Raw genomic sequence first — 17,521 nt, 5'->3', positions numbered from 1 at the left:
ATACAAGTCACACACCATAACACTCACCATCTTAAAGTGTACAACTCAACGATTTGTAATACATTCTCAGTGTGCAACCATCACCACTACCCAATTTCAGAACATTTTTATCACCCCAGAAAGAAACCCTGTACCCATTAGCAGTCACTCCCCACCCCCCTCCCTCTGTCTAGCCCCTGGCAGCTACTAATCCCCTTTCTGCCTTTACTGATTTGCCGGTTCTGCACATTTCACATAAATGGAATCAAATAATATGTGGTTATTTTGTGTCTGGTTTTCTTCACTTAACATAATGTTTTCTAGGATATTATTCTTCCGTTGTGTGGATATACCATATTTTGTTGAATGGGCATTTGCACTATTCCCACTTTTTGGCTAATAGGAATAATGCTACCACGAATGTTCACATGCAGGTTTTTGTGCGAACGTATGCTTTCAGCTCTCTTGGTTATACCTGTGTGGTATGTATATTGTACATCTGAAAAAAGCCACTGTCAGATAGTAGGCCTGGAGAAGCTGGCAAGTTTGGTGCTGTCCTACTCTGCAATGGGCAGGCCAGCCCCAGAGCCCTCCTCTTACTCCTATCTGCCAAACTTTAAGATAGATTGAAACAAAAAGCATACATCTTCCAAGGTGAGAGACCAAGATGTGAACTGGCTCCAAACATCCCATGAGCAGACCATGAAAGAGTAGGAAACATCTTATTTGGAAAAGAGAAGACTCAGAAGGATGTAATAATTTGACCATATCCTGACACTTGACACATGGAAAAGGCATTACTTTACTCAATCCCCAGGGTTTAAGATTAGGCCTAGTTATGGGAATTACAAATGGATAGAAAAAGTTGCCTAAGAAATGTCTGAATGGAGATTCAGAGACTGCCTAGGAGGGGATATTGTGGAGGGATTCTGAAAAGGGGTTGGGGATTAGGCTCCATTGTTTAAGATCCCTTCAGATGAAGATTTATGATACTGGGATACATTTGGACTCAGGAGTCTAATGCAGAACAGTATCCCAACGGTGCCTCTAAGCACCTGCTAGATGATTCCATACGTACTCCCTCGGACACCTCAAACTTATCATGGCCAGAATCATACTTTGCCTTCCCACCATGCTCTTGCCCTGGTGTTTCTTGCCTCAGTCAGTAACATTACTCTCCTCAGATGTCACCTCAGAGCAAGCACCAGTTGTCTTGGTTTTCTTGACTTCTCCCTTCTAACTGAACGGGAAGTTCCCGCCATTACAGTTCTACAGCATCTGTCAGATCCAAGACAAATGATCAAAACACACAAGTGCAACAGTCACTGTCGTGAACAAATGAGTAAACTCTGAGGATGGCTGCAGGGTGAGGTCCCCGTGAGGAGAGAAAGCACAATAATGCCCCAGATGACCATGGTAGTTGACAGGAGAGCACAGCTTATTAAAAATCAGAGCTCAGGGGCGTCTGGGTGGCTCAGTTGGTTAAGTGTCTGACTCTTGGTTTCGCCTCAGGTCATGATCTCACGGCTGTGGGATCAAGCCCTTCATCGATCTCTGTGCTCGGTGCAGAATCTGCTTCAGATTCTCTCTCCCTCTTACTCACTCTCTCAAGTAAATAAATAAAATCTTTAAAAAATAAAATAAAATTGGGGCGCCTGGGTGGTGCAGTCGTTAAGCGTCTGCCTTCAGCTCAGGGCGTGATCCCGGCGTCTGGGATCGAGCCCCACATCAGGCTCCTCCGCTGGGAGCCTGCTTCTTCCTCTCCCACGCCCCCTGCTTGTGTTCCTGCTCTCGCTGGCTGTCTCTCTCTTTCAAATAAATAAATAAAATCTTAAAAATAAATAAATAAATAAATAAATAAATAAATAAATAAATAAATAAATAAAATAAAATAAAACAAAACAAAATAAAATAACAAAGGGGCACCTGGGTGGCTCAGTTGGTTAAGCATCTGCCTTCAGCTCAGGTCATGTTCCCAGAGTCCTGGGATCGAGCCCCACGTCAGGCTCCCTGTTCAGGGGAAGGTCTGCTTCTCCTCTTCCCTCTACTTGTACTCTCTCTCTCCGTCAAATAAATACATAAAATCTAAAAATAAATAAATAAATAAATTTTTTAAATTAAAAAATAAAAATAAAAATCAGAGCTCAAAGAATGAAGCAGTGAGTTACACTCCAAAACCAGTTACAAATCTTTACATAGTGAAGAACAGACAACTGGCCAAAGAATCAATAGACAAAGGATCTCACAGCTAAGATCAAAGTAGGTCCTTTGCTTATAGCAATGCTCCACCTGCTACAAAATCAAAAGATTGCTTTTGTGGTCTTTTGCATGTAGGTCTATCAAAAGAATCATTATATTACTTAAACAGTCAATTCTCAATTCTTAGCTTACTTCACTTCTCAGTAGCATCTGAAATGGCTCCTCTGCATAAATATGATAGCTAGAGTGATCCTGTAAACATTTTTTAAAATTATTACTTTATAGTAATCGCTACACCCAATATGGGGCTGGAACTCACAATTCCGAGATCAAGACCTGGATGCCCGACCGACTGAGTCAGCCAGGTACCCCCTCGAGTGCGCCTTTTAAAATGCAAGCCAGCTGCAATCCTCCAGGGGCCTCCCCTCTCAGAGTACAAGCCAAAGTCCTCGCCTTGGTCTGCAAGGCCCTGTGTAATCAGGCCCTCCTTCTCTGACCCCACCTCCTACTTTCCTCTCCATTGCCCACTCTACTCCAGCCACACCAGCCTCCTTGTAGCTTTCAGATGATCACAAGCAGGTGCTCGCTTCGGGGACTTTTCATTTCTTGCTCCCTCTGCCAAGAGTACTCTTTCCCCCCGAATCATCAATCAAGCCCTCACTTCATTCAGATCTCTGATTAAGTATCATCTCAAACAGTCCTGGACCCCATCTAAATAGCACAAGGACAAACACATCATCCTCTAGTCTCTTATCCTACTTCGCACCGTTTTCTAGAACTTCAGATCTTACATATTATATATTGATGTATTTTTTAATTCACTTTCTATCTCCCCCAACCAGAATATTATTAGCTCATTCAGAAAAAAAAAATGAAATACTTTGTTCAATGCCATTATCCTCAATACTTAGTAATCTGGCATATGTGAGATACTTCATAACAATTTGTATGAATGAATGAATGAATGAACGAACGAACAAATGAACACTTTGAAGACGATGGATACCCCCCTACACACACACACACACACACACACACACACACACACACACAATCAATCTTATCTTTCTGTGTATCTATTATGGAACCATGATCCCAAGATCCAATAGGCTCTGCCTTGCCAGGTTATCAACTTTTTCAAGGGAGTTAGGAGACACAGTATGATTCAGTACTACTTGAGATGGCCCTGTCAGGTTTCACAGTTCAGTCTTATTTCATCAAGTTATTTTAAACCATGTACAGAGGTGAACCAGGTCGAGTAGGGGAAATGAGGAGAAGGAAACACCATGAGCCAATGATGTAGAAGCTGCTTGGCATACCTAGAGGAACTGAAACGTACCATGAGAAAGAGAGCTAGACAGGTAGGATAAGGAGTATGGACTTTGAAAGATCTTTTTAGTACATAGTTTTAGGAATGCCATTCCCACAGCCAATACCAGCTACTTCATTTACAGGGCCCAGTGCAAAACGAAAATACGGAGCCTCCCTGTTAAAGCATTTAAAATCTGTAAATGACAACAGCAGAGCATTAAACTAAGTGCGAGTCCTTATGTCAGTACACAGGTCACATGCCCATGGCGGTGTGACGTTTGGATTGGGTTGGCATGGGGAAAGCAAAGGAGCCTGTGACAATAATCCAAATAGGAGACAAGGGACTGCACTAAAGCAGAAGTGGTGTTCGGAGTCATTCTGCCCCTTGAGAGAGCACCTCTGAGATGGGGAAACTGAAGGAACCCCAGAAAAAAGGGCATTTTTGCTACCTCTATTCTTCCTAGGACCTCCAGAGACCCCTGCCTTACACATGTCTTAAGGTATGTCCTCCTTGTAAAGGTCAAGGAGTTAATTATTTCTGTGGAGTCGTCCAGCACAACAGTTAACGTAACATCCAAGGAGTGACCGGGCAGGACTGTCATGAAGGTTTTCCAAGATCACTGACTCCAGGGTGTTAAGTGACTTCTAGAGGACAGCTAAGCACTTGTTTTATCCAGTTCCTGGATGCGTGAGAGGACATGTACATAAGACCACAATCCTCAATAAAAACCCTAGACCCGAAGCAACGATGAGACTCACTCTCCTTTTCCTTTCTGGGTCTCCCAGACACTCTGCCTGTATCTGCACTCTCTGTATCCTCCATGAACTCTGCTCTCACTTCCTACCAGCTCTCCTTTGATTTCTATCCTGCACAAAGCCAAAGACCTCTTGGCTCTTCCTGCAGGACCCTTCTGGGTCCTCAGACCCAGCCTACCTACATTACCTTGAGTTAACCCACACAGACAAGTTTAAAATAACTCTGTTAATCATGTTATCCAATTTACTAAGTAAGAGAAAGATCTAACTGCAAAATACTTTTCCAACTATTTTTGGCAACCTTGCATCTTCTCTGGAGCAGGACAGACAACACTTCATCTAATCTGATACAAAATCAAATTGCTACCTACTGCACCTTTTAATCCCCATCTGAATGAAAACCTGGAAAGGTCAAAAGCCAGAGCAAAACAGACTTAATGGTGTATCTGCATCTGAAGGAAGACCTTGCTATAACAACAAACTGAGATAAAACACTCTCAGAAGACCCTCCCGGTCCAAACACCAGGACCTTCATCTGCCCTTGTCAGTTTGCTTGGAAGAGAAAGTAGTACCATTAAATGCTAATGCTAGCATGCTTGGAAAACACACCCCAAAGAAAGGCTGTGGACACACAGAGCCATACAGAGCTTCTGAATCCTTAGTGTGTACACACACATGCGTGTGCACACGCGCACACACACGAGTAAGTCATAAACCACCAGAAAGTTTTCAAAAATAAACAATACATTTGGAGTGCCAAAAATAGGCCAACAGCTTTGCATTTTTTAAGCTTCATAACAACGAAAAAGAAAATCCATCATGTGTTTATAAGACTGAACAGAACACGAATAATTAAGGCCACATTTGGAAAAACTTTCCTCAAAAGGAAAAGACGAAGTGTTAGATTACAAAATGATATATATTACAAAATTATGTGTATATATGTACAGATATATATTATCATCTTCTACGTTAAATATATTAGAAAAAAACCAATATTCCATCTATTTTACAACAATACAAATTCTGCGCATCTTAACCTGTTTCATTCAATTACTACTAAATATAAATTAAGATAATCTTGGTAACCTTGAGAAATACATACTTTCAATTTCTTTTTTTTTTTTTTTAAGATTTTTATTTCTGTATTGAGAAAGAGAGACAGCACGGGCAGGGCCAGAGGCAGCGGGACAAGCAGACTCTCTGTTGCGTGGGAAGCCTGATGCGGGGCTCACTCCCAGGAGCTGGAGATCAGGACCTGAGCAGAAGGCAGATGCTTAACTGACTGAGCCTCCCGGGTGCCCCTATATTTTCAATTTCTAACTATATCAGATAATATACAAATTGTCAGAATTTAAGGCCAACTGGTAAGTTGTGTATTTAAGATAATACCAAAGCTTAAAAGTTTATGATAATACAGAACTTAAGACTACCTGTTAAGCTGGCCATCTCTCTAAAATTAATGCTTCCAGGATACAGAGAAGTTATTTTTATTGGCCTCATTTCTTTCACATTAAAGTTTACCACTTTCGTATTAATTGACTGACACAGATTATTGTATTCAGGGCAGTAAACACGACAAAACACTGTCAGCTGCTCAATGGGGAGGATGTTAGACTCATATTATGAATTAAGACTGGTTAAAAAGAAATTATCTTTTTTCTAAATAACTAAGAGAGCCAGTTTGGCAAATGACATTTCTTCAGAAAATCCACAAGAACACACGGATATTTAGATTGTACGCGATCCATTCATTAACCCCTTAAATACTCAGTACAGCCAGCTTAAACATTCCGGAAACTGAATGACCTCCAAACGCAAATTCAACATGGGGAAAACAGATCACTATCATGAAAGAGGAGGAAAAATGGCCCACTGTCCACTGAGGGGGTTAACTGGAGAACATGAGGTCTGGTTGGTTTTGCAGTTCACATACTCTCTGAATCCACCATACATTCATTCAGCTGATGCTGATTAAGTGTCTACTACGTGGGAGGCCCCGTACCAACCTGATAGGAGCTTAGAGCCTTGAGCCTGAACACTGGGATTGAGTGCGAACTCTGTCGGGTAGAAAAATTAAACAACAGTTACCACAATTAAGTTATACAGCCTCTTATGTTGCCAGTAAACTTCCATATAAATATATTATGAAACAGAAATAGGTGATTGGTCACAAACTAATGAATCTGTTCAAACACTGAATCTGCCAGCTAATTCACCGCTGACCACTGAAAAGTTATCCCTGAAAATACTAGTCCAGAACTGCAGAAAGCCAACCAGATTCCCCTAGTTCTGGACACTGGAGACAAAAAGATTTGTTTTAACAAAGGCAAGGATTAAAATTGCAAGATAATCAACTTTAGTCCAATAAAATCCACCACCAGCCTGGATGGAAGTTGTATGGGACCAAACCTCCATTACTATTAATACTTTAAGCAAAAACAAACAAGGTTTTTTTATTTCATTTGACTATGTCTTCTCTCTCTTTAGCATATACTTTTTTCAATAACCAACCTCGAAAGTGCCAGCATAAGGACAACTATGTCACATGTTTGGTGGCAAAGACATCCAATCAGTTGTGCAATGAGCCTGCCGGCATCCTATGAGAGACCTCCCATGTTACCCCACGTCCGCCCCAGTCACGCCCCTCACTCAGAACCACAAGCAAGATTCTCTTCCTCGGGAACACACCACCTACCAACCAAAATTATCTGTGCATCTACTACACACCAGGCACCATGTGAGCCACGACAGATACAGACCTAAGAATAACCTCAAGAAGCTTAGGATTAGGAGAGAAGTGGAACAGAGTCATGGACAAGTCTTTTTTATTTAAAAAGTGTGAGCTCTGGTGTGCATGTAAGCAACTGGGAAACAGCCACTCTGTCCTTAGAGGCAGAAAAGTTGACCAGACTGACAAACCACTCTTCTTGGCTCGATGTGGAAAGGGGAGGACACAGGGCAAAGCACTGCCCCCAGAAGAGAGGGACAGACAGGCAAATACAGGAGTCCCACATTCCCTGAGCAGAGACGCACAAGTGGAAACCACCCCAGGAACCAGGGCCAGGTGGGAAAAGCTGAACTGTCATTACTTCAGGGGACCCAGGCATAGGGGGAGCCCCACAATACTGTGAGATTTACTTCCAGGAGCTCGACCAGGTTCCCACAGTAATAAATACTGGAGAAAAATCCCCTCAAGTGTCCACAGCGGGAGGGGGAAAGGAACCATTCTGCAACAGCCAGAGTGCTCAGTTCTTAGCAATTCCTGATGGATCTGGAGAGGGAAGGAAGAAGTTAAAGGACTCCGTATTTAACTTTGGAAAATAAACAGCTGCAAAGAGAGGGCTCATAATTAGGCCACTGAAATTCTAAAATGTCACTGTGCCTCTGGTATAAATCTCAAACTGATCTTACCTCCCCTTTAAGGCTAGGCTTTGATCAAAAGATAGGATTTAATAATCAGTAGCTTCCTTCTAAGAGCACTTTCCCCCCCGTATCCCAAGACCTCATGCCAGCGTTTTCCACCCTGCAGCCAGAGCGGACCAACCTGCACATCTGATCATGGTGCATCCCTTCTCAACAGGCATCAGTGGGGTTCTAGCTACTGCCCATTCAGCGGCTTCTAAGTCCTCCCAAGACCTGGCCCGTGCCCACCTCTGTAGCCTGGTGGCTTTTCTCCCTTCACCCAAGTGCTCCACCCCTCTCCATCTCTACTCTCCAGCCCAGGTCTCTCTTCCCTCTTCAACTTCCCAAAAAAAGGTTAGGTACCCCCCTCATCATACATATATATATATCTCCTGTCCTCCCACTCCGCAGCACTCATCAGGTTTGCATTTCATTTCTCATGCCAGTCTTCCCCACCATACAACAGGGGATCGTGTCTGTCTGGTATACCACTGTCTCTGACGCACTGATTCAAAGCAGACATTCAATATGCACTTGAAGACTGACTCGTCCTTCCGACTCCATTCATCCCCCAGAGGGCCAGGGCTAACTGAATCTCTTAGAACAGAGGAAGCTACTCATGACCGAACAATCAGATCTAGATACAAATACTTCAACTACCTATCCGCACTCGAGATTAAGAATTTACACTGGAATACCTCTTTTCTAGTGAGGACTTACACGTTCAGTTCAGTTGCACAAAGAGGTATCAAAAACAACTACATGGAAGTTATCATAAGTGAAGTTCACTGATCTTGCTATTCTAAGTCCGCCATTCACTCAAAAATACTTACGAGGCAACTATACTCTGGGCCATGTTATAGCACGTTTCCCTACATGTCAGGGAAACAATGGACCATCAGAAGTTTCTCTTGTATGCTTCCGATGGCTTGGCCAGGCATCAGATAGTTGGCAAACTGGCTTACTTCAAAACAAAGTCAAGCTCTAGGAATATACGGTGTCCTATCTTTTACCGGCACAACCAGAAATAAAGTTTAATTTTATGTTTTCTTGCCTAAAGAATCTGCCCATTTTTACAAAAATCTAAGACTCGCAAAATTAAACTTGTATATTCCTCAAAGTACTGCTGAGGGATACACGCATATATGGCAAAATATATATGGTAAAGCAAGAGAATAACAACCTTAAGATGCAGGAGAGCAGTTGGGAATAATGGATAAAGGGCCTATGGGGGGTGTTCTTATCCCTCAGGCTGAGTGGCAGATACACAATAGCTATCCTTTGAAACACATAGACCCTACATACCCTCTTTCTGTTCTGATTGCCTATAAAGTGAGGGCAAACTGGATACAGAAGACAGAGCTGGACAAATGTCCACAAAGCAGCAAATTCCCAAAATGCCTTCTCATTGTTCAAGCTAGAAAATGCGGAGTGAAAGGCCCCTGTAAAAGAGCTTGATTTCCACTGCCCACTTCCAGTATCATCCCGTCTCCAAACCTGTCACTGAGAATGACCACACACACACACACACACACACACACACACACACACCACAACACACCCAAAGGCACGGTCAGAAAGGAACTGCAGTTCTGTGACTGCAAACTACAAGTTCTTTATCCCCCCACCCACCCACCCACTCATAAGAACATTTTGGCACTAAAGTTGTTACAAAATGAAGAAAATCTTCATTCTATGAACTGTTTATCGTCGATATCACTTTGATGAATCTTTTGGTAAAACAATAAGCTTTACAAAAAATCATTGTTAACAGATATCAAATTCCTTTAAAGGCAGAAATTATGGAAGAAAGGCATTTTGGCACCTCACTCAAATGACTCATTTCAGAAGTCCGGTATCCACCCTTCAACTGGCCTTGTTCAAAGCCAGGCTTTCTTTTCTTTCACAACAAAAAGACATGGTTTTTAATCACTCTCTGACACTTGTTATTGGTAGCTATGAAGAAACGTCTGAACCTCGTGTAATGGTCAAGAGCTTACACTTCAGAGCCAGACTGCCTAGGTTCAAATCCTGGCACGGCCACTTTCAGGCTCTAAGACCGGTCACATTGTGTGTCTGTGCTCCACGCCCCACGCACCTCACAGTCTGCACGACCAGATGTGGTTGCTACTTCTATCTACATTTCACTCTTCTGGTTAAGTGGGGTTGTTTACAAATCCTCCACACCCGATCAGTAAGCCTTTGAGGCTAGAGACCACCTCATTGTAACAATCAGTAAGTACCGCTTTACTTGAGATGAAAAACTATCCTATCTTTAAACTCTGCATCCTCCTGTCTCCAAGGTCTACAGATTACTAGATGAACTTCCATCTCACTACACCCCCTGCCTTATCTTGTTATGTATTATATTGTACAACAATCCCAGCAACCATAGTCATGACTTCAAGGCATTAAGACTCAGAAAAACCTTCTCAATCACAAAGTGAGAACTACAGGCAGCAATGTTTCCTTTAAATGTTATCTTAATTCTTTGGCACTGAATAACTGCATAAAATAAATTACTAAATTAAGCAAAACACTGTTATCTGATTTAACTGCATAAATGGACATTTCATCCCTTTTGTCAGTGGTTCTCACACTTATTGCTTCAGTCTCTTCAAGCTGGTGAAGAAAGATCCTTACCACAGGCTGCACTTGGATCCCAAGCCTGACCTCTCAACAAGAAAGGATCTGTCCCTACAAGTGAATGTTTGCTCCTCCTAAAGCTATCTGACATTCTTAAACACCCACAAAATGTGTATGAGTCAACTCTTACAGATTTCTGAGATTAAGACTCCAAAATATTCGCTAACAGAAGAGGCAGAAAGTTTGACATGAAAAAAACAACTTATTTTCACACTAACAGGTATGTACATGGAAATCCCCCCAAAGTGAGAGGTTATACTAGGCTACACTTCCAAAAATCTGCTACCTCTTTTTGAGCTGAATCTTCTTCTGGGCGTCTGTGTGACAAAGATAAGTTTTATTTAAAAAGCTTCTTGATAAATCACAAGACATTAAGGATTGTAAACTATTTCTAAAGAAGGTAACAAAAGATAGCTCCATTTTATATAATAGAAAACTTTGAAACTATAAAGTAAGACTTTCATCCTATTTGCACTTTGTTCCTTTGGACCAAGATGACATGTCTCTTCTGAGTGACTTTACATGGAGCACAGATGTTCAAAACCTGCCCTCTGTCATTTAATCTTAGGGTACAATGTCTAGCTCATTGCAAGGACAATTATTATTGGTGTTTTAACCATAACGAATTATAGCTAAAATTATTTGAATCTGTGATCTATATAACAATCATTCCCTAAGTCAAAAGAAGGTTACTAGTAAAAAGATCTTTCTTTTAACCTAGATTTGAACTCAAATTTAGGTAAAGTACAAATGGGCACCTCTCTACCACTAATTGTGAGATTAGAAATGAAAAGATCTCTAATGTGATTTTTTTTACTGAGGTAAAATTGACATATAACATATTAGTTTCAGAAGTACAACATAATAACTTGGTATCTGTAGATATTACAGAATCATGACCACAATATGTCTAATGAACATCTGTCACCAGACACAGTTACCACCTTGGATACGAAGGTGCGATTTCCTTTACCTGGTTTTGTGGCCCCGTGTGCGGGCAGGAGGACCAGCTTCCCCAGTATGTGTCGAACCACACCAGTGTGCTTCCAATCACCAAGATTCCAAGGGAGCTGAGGAGACGGACCTCTGAGACTAAGGAGCATCTCCCTGCTTTGAGGGGCAGCCCCAGTATGGGCCCTCACACCCACTCCCGATATGAGGAGCGCGATCCCGACCAGACCGCAGGCCTGCACCGTCTCAGTGCTCCGGCACGCCTTGCCTGCAAGCCCTCCTGCAGATGAGGGCCAGTGCTCTGTCTGGCCTCTCTGCTCTTCTCTCTCTAACCAGGCGGCTGCATATGTACACTCCCTTAGTCTAATTTTGTACCCTGGGTCCAGGGGGTGTGTTTCTATAATGGCCAAGATTACAAATACGTATGGACAAAAGCCATGACTCTGGGTAGGAGAGGGGCTCGCATTACTGAGAGAGAAGGTGATCCAATATCTAAGTACAAGGGAAATCCAGCAGATTCTTTATCCTTAAGCTTTCTGCCCACACCAGCCGATCAATTATTATTTGACACTCCATACGGATTCAAAGAATGAAACAGTGCAGTAACCTCATTTTAAGAATTTAAATAGATCATGAAAGAAAAAGATATTGGAGTCTTAGAAGCCAAAAAATTTTGGATGTCCTATGTCAGGAGCATTTTTTTGGCCCCGAATGGGAACACATGCATTTATAAACATACCATGAACATCTGGCCCAGTACCACATGCTGCCTGATATAAGCAGCAGAGCAGACAAAGCAGACTGGGCTGGAAGCAACAGAAGCTGGGCAACGGAACAAATGGGAAAAGGCAAGTAATCTGAAAGGTTTGCCAAAATCATAAATGAGTTTTAGACCCACAGCGTTTCAGCACCTCGTCAAGCTCACGTTCCGCAGGTGGGCCTCGGGCGCCAGCAAACCAGGCACCCGCAGCCCCGCGGAGCGGGACCGCACTTCAAATCTCAGGAGCCCGCTAGGTTTTCCCTGCCTCCCCTAGGACCTTACCACAACTCCATCACTAGCGCATTCAGAGGACAGGGAGGAATTTCACTTTTAAAGCAACATACAAAGGAATTCCTTCATCTTGCAGAAGGCCCGGGGTGTGGATCTGCCCGTGCCAGGCCCCTTGTCAGGGCCTCTCTGTGCAGATCAGCTAAGGGAAGCTGCCGTTTCCTCCAGCGCCATCTGCTCCAACAGGGTGCGTGGCTACTGCTGCCCGTGAGGGTTCTTCCCTCCTTCCCTCTCCCCCACCCTCCATCCTCCACCTCCCCCCCAACCTCATAGCTTTCTGGCAATGCTCTGGTGGAGAACTACTGCAAAATCCCAAAGATGTGCCATGCTCACCAGCCTCCTAAGGCTGACAGCAGACAGCCCTACCAAGAGAACGGGGAGTGGGGGAGCAACTGATGCTAACACTCTATTATGACCGGGCTCCCGGAGGGGTCCTAAGGTCCACTGAGCAGGCAGACTAGCAATCATCCTTTGACACCCAGCAGGACGAATAGCACCGGTAATACCAGAGGGAAGCGGCTACAGAAGACAGCATGCAGGGGCCTCAATAAAAGTAGAATTACCACATAATCCAGCAATGTCGCTTCTGGGTATTCATCCGAAGAAAATGGAAACACTTAAGAAGATATCTGCACCCCCACGTTCATTGCAGCATTATCTACAATAGTCAAAATATGGAAACAATCTAAGAGTCCAGCAATGGATGAAGGGATAAAGAACATATCGTATTAAAAAATATATATATATGGTGTCTATACACACACACACACACACAATGGTCTACACACAATGGAATGTTACTCAGCCATAAAAAAGAATGAAATCTTGCCATTTACAACAACTTGGATGGAGCTAGTATTATGCTAAGTGAAATAAGTCAGTCAGAGAAAAACAAACACCGTATGATTTCACTCATATATGGAATTCAAAAAACAAACAAGCAAAAGGGAAAAAAGAGCGACAAACCGAGAAACAGACTCTTCACTACAGAGAACAAACTGATGGTTGCCAGAGGGGAGGCAGGCAGAGGATGCGAGAAATAGGTGACGGGGATTAAGGAGTGCACGTGTATGGAAGTGCTGAATCACTATATTGTACACCTGAAACCACTGTATGTTAGCTAACTGGAATTTGAATAAAACCAATGACTGACTGAATAAATACAGTGTAACAGGAAAATAATACCAGAAGCATCAGTTTTTGTTAAACACCTATGAAGTGCCGGAACAGTGGCTGCCGAACTGCTGTCAGGATCACTGTTTTGTTTTCTTGAAACTAAAAAAGTACTTTGTGCACAAAAGTGTTCTGTACACAAAAAAGGAGAATATTGTAAATTTTCGGATGGGTGTCATTTTATGTATTTGTATGTATATACTCAATTGCAAGCTTAAATGAATTCCTACTGTTAAAAAAAATAATCAAGACAAGTTAGGTTATACAAACAAACTTTATTTAACACTACGCGAAGTGGACAGTCTCCTTTCAGAGATCCACAAAATGAGGCAGAAGGTAGGAAGGTTTTATAGAATAAAGGACAAAGGACAAGAAAACATGGAAAATATCTGAGTGGGTGGGGCCACAGAGTCAACCTTCTTTCCGGTGAGAAGGCCCAGAGCTGCTGGCCTGGCCTTTCTGGGGACTGGCTTACTGGATACACTGCTTTTCTGGTCACATGGAGCATCAAAGGGGCACAAAAGTTGTCTAAGTTTCAGTTTGCTGACATAGCACACTGGGCAAGAACGGTTCCATCTTGGGCCTCAAAACTTACGTCAACACTATTATGGGGCACATTTTTTTTTTTTTAAGATTTTATTTGACAGAGAGAGTGCACAAGCAGGGGGGAGAGGCAGGGAGAGGGAGAGGGAGAAGCAGGCACCCCGCTGAGCAGAGAGCCCGAACAGGATTCCATCCCAATCATGACCTGAGCCAAAGGCAGATGCTTAACTGACTGAGCCACCCAGGCCCCTAAGTGGCACATTTTTAAAAAATTAAATATTGGACCAACCCTTATTCTAATCCCATATATGCATTATCTCATTTAATTCTTAAAATACGCGGAGGCGGTACAAGTATTATTCTTGCTTTGCAGCTGAAGAAATGGAGCTACAAAGTAACTGAGCCACTTGCGGGCTGGCTTCCCAGGAAGTGGGATCAGAGCCCACACTCAACCCAGGTCCAATAAATGCACAGCTTCCCATGCCCGCCTCCAAAGCCTACTTCCACTTCCTCAAGCAACTGGTCTATTCCAATCCCTCCCACCCTAGAATCCTCTGTTCAACCATCTACCCTCCCCTTCTGAAGGAGAACACCTCAAGGACAGGTCTTATTCAGCTGAATGACTTCAACTAAGCCTCAGGGAGCAAAGGATTCCTTCAACAGTTTTAAGTTGAATAAATACATAAAGATGGGATTTTTTTTTAAAAAAGGAGGAAAAAAAAGCAAAATAAAATGTAGCAAGAAAAAATAATAAACCCTGACTCTTGGGGGCCTGACCCAGGCAAAGGGAAACTAAAGTCCTGGTAACACTACTCGCCTTCTTAGAGCTACTACAGGAGGAGTAAGAAACGTTATCTAAAACTTAAATCAGATTTTTAAAAACATAACACTAAAGTTTTAAAGCATGCTTTGTTCCAGGTTCTCTGTTCAGGGAAAACAATTTAATGAGTTTTTAGCTCAACAAAGGTGGGACTAGGATTGATTTTGGGAGTTGATGAAGAGGTACACTGTTCTGGGTAAGAAAGAAACAGGTACTGGAGGACTGAAAGCTGGGAGATAGATAGTAGATAGATAGATAGATAGATAGATAGATAGATAGATAGATAGATAGGGACAGAGCAAATTCTCCCGAAAGGAAAAGAGCAAGAAAGTAACAAATTAACTGTAAACTAGGGGATGGGCAGGCAGAGCAGAGGGTGTGCGAAGCATGGCTGACGGGTTTCAGGACGGTGGCGTCTAACACGCCTTGCCTGTCAACATGTTGCTTGTGCCCGACTCCAATCATCATGCCCAAAACTTCAACACGACCACCTCATATTAGGGGTCCTTTGGGAGAGGAAAATACAGGTAGTGCCCAACAGGGGACGAAGGAATGCAGAAAAGGGCGGCCCTTCCAAGACTGAAAAGCAGACATGTAGGCCCCTAGAGAAGCATGAAACCTAAGAGATAATTAGGGAATGAAGGGCACTGTAAATGGTGGAGTACAGCTGTGTGCCCACCAAGTAGGTGGTGAGGGCCCAGGTCTTTCCCATTCAATGGATAATGCTGGAGGACCAGCCAAGCGCCACAGACTACTCCCCGATGTTACTGATCACCCCCACAGTGAGAGAACGCCTGGCCCATGTGCACAGTCACTCTCAAGCCGCACATCATGACTCAACACCAACAACCAAGATTTGTGGTTGACAAATCACTTTAAAACTCAGGGCAAGCTGGCCCAGAAGCAGAAAAGAAACAGTGAGGAGGAAGAGAAGAAAGCATTGCATTTCATCTGGCCCTAACTAATCCCAATATGAGCTGCTAATGAGACACAGAACCTGAAGGGACCTCATGAAAAAATCTGCTCATTTTCCTGCTTCTCTTCTTGCTAGGCCCTGCACCCGCTCCCCACACATGGCTTATGGTACTGATAATGTATGTCCTCTTTGTAAAGGTCAAGAAGTTAATGATTTCTTTGGAATCTTCCAGCACAACAGATAACATCGAAGGGACTGTCATGAAGGTTCTCTAAGACCACTGACTCCAGACACTTTGACACCAAGACCCCTAGCTCCAGGGCATAAGTGACTTATGGAGACCAGTTCCTGCATGCCTGAGAGGGCACCTACCCCAGACCTCTGTCCTCAATAAAACCCCCAGCCTACCAAAGATAAGACCGACTCTCCTTTCCGAGTCTCCCAGATGCTCTGTCTGTATCTGCCCTCTCTATCTTCGATAAACTCTGTTCTCACTTCCTCTTGGCTCTTTTAGATTTCCATCCTGCGCAAAGCCAAGGACCCTCAGACCCTGCCAGCCTGCATCAGTCAATTACCCAACAGGAAACATTAAACTCTGCCCGTTCAACCAAGGATCACTGTCAGCGTAGGATGACTGACTCCCACGGTTGCCTCTATTCCAAGTTTAAGTTCCTAGACATCGGAGGACATTCGCCTCATAAATCAAATGGCCACCAATGTACTGGCCGCTCAGTTTCAACCCCTAAGTTTACTGTCAAGTCTCTACAGCTTCTTCTGCTACACAACGGCATTCGGAGCAGCATATGCAGGAAACTGAATGCTCCACCAGACACACTAATTTTAGAACTCACTTTAAAACTTTCCCACCTTCTCCACCTGCCAAATGAAAGGAGGACAACAAAGCAGCTGCCACAGCTGTTCTCTGAAAATTGGTACAAAGGTGACATACATTCTTTTGAGACAAGGATTTTCCTAGTCTTTTTTTTTTTTTAACTCACGCAGCAGAGTGTCTTCACCGCAGCAAGGTCCGGCAGCAGCCAACAAAATAGTGATGTTTTAAACTCATTCCACTTCTCAAGTATATCATTGGTTTCCACTTCTTTGCAATCTCAAAACAAAGTGATAAAATCTTCAGGCAAATTTAAACCTGAGCAAAGCCAATTTAAACCTAATCAGCTACAGTGATTATTAGTTTATCTAGCTCCACATATTTTATGCAAAATATCAACAAGATCCAGTTTATGTGACCTGTTAAGAGCAACTAATTCTTTGTGTAGAAAGCAACACTGGATGAATCTGTATCAAAAAGAAAAAAGGCAAAAGGAAGGAAGGAAGGAAGGAAGGAAGGAAGGAAGGAAGGCAGGCAGGAAGGAAGGCAGGAAGCAGAAAAGCAAGCAAGCAGGCAGGCACTCTAATAGGGATCATGTCCTAACAGCTGCCTTGCCTTGTGTAACACTTCAACTGTCAAGAACAAAGCTTTAAAATTGATCCTGCAACTTTTTTTTTTTTTTTTGCCTTTCACTGGCCAGTAACTATGAAACAGATTTCCAAAACATGTTTATAATCAGGTCTCTCTAACCAAAGGCAAATTAGAGCAGAACCAGAATTACAGAAAGATTCTATCACCTTAATCTAACTTCTAGAAACACCACTTCCCACCCCACAATGGGTTCCTGGCTTCTGCCACTTAGAACATCTCACGCCACCTAACAGTAGTTCCAGCTACGGCTCAGCCAACCATCTGTGGCTGTCTTTCACAATCCTGGCCATTAAG

General features: G+C 43.0%; 1 protein-coding gene across 12 annotated transcripts in view; it reads right to left on the bottom strand.

Moving 5' to 3' along the window:
- AK4 (adenylate kinase 4) overlaps positions 1-17,521 on the bottom strand; it is a 71,164-nt gene that overhangs the window by 37,477 nt on the left and 16,166 nt on the right. For 2 of the 12 annotated variants that reach the window (XM_087865969.1, XM_087865968.1), the window contains exons 2-3: positions 12,859-12,953; positions 1,906-2,064 (exon numbers count right to left, since the gene is read on the bottom strand). The exons of 8 other annotated variants lie outside the window; for them this stretch is intronic. In XM_087865969.1, the coding sequence (XP_087722095.1) occupies positions 1,906-1,930 (25 nt within the window). In that variant the 5' untranslated portion in view covers positions 1,931-2,064; positions 12,859-12,953. The remainder of the gene's footprint in view (positions 1-1,905; positions 2,065-12,858; positions 12,954-17,521) is intronic. 2 more of the 12 variants (XM_087865971.1, XM_087865970.1) reach the window with 1 other exon arrangement.

Source organism: Ursus americanus, chromosome 12 (genome assembly GCF_024610735.1).
Source record: "Ursus americanus isolate L20-20 chromosome 12, mUrsAme1.1.p, whole genome shotgun sequence".
NCBI lineage: Eukaryota > Metazoa > Chordata > Mammalia > Carnivora > Ursidae > Ursus > Ursus americanus.
This window is presented reverse-complemented; position numbering and strand designations above follow the sequence as displayed.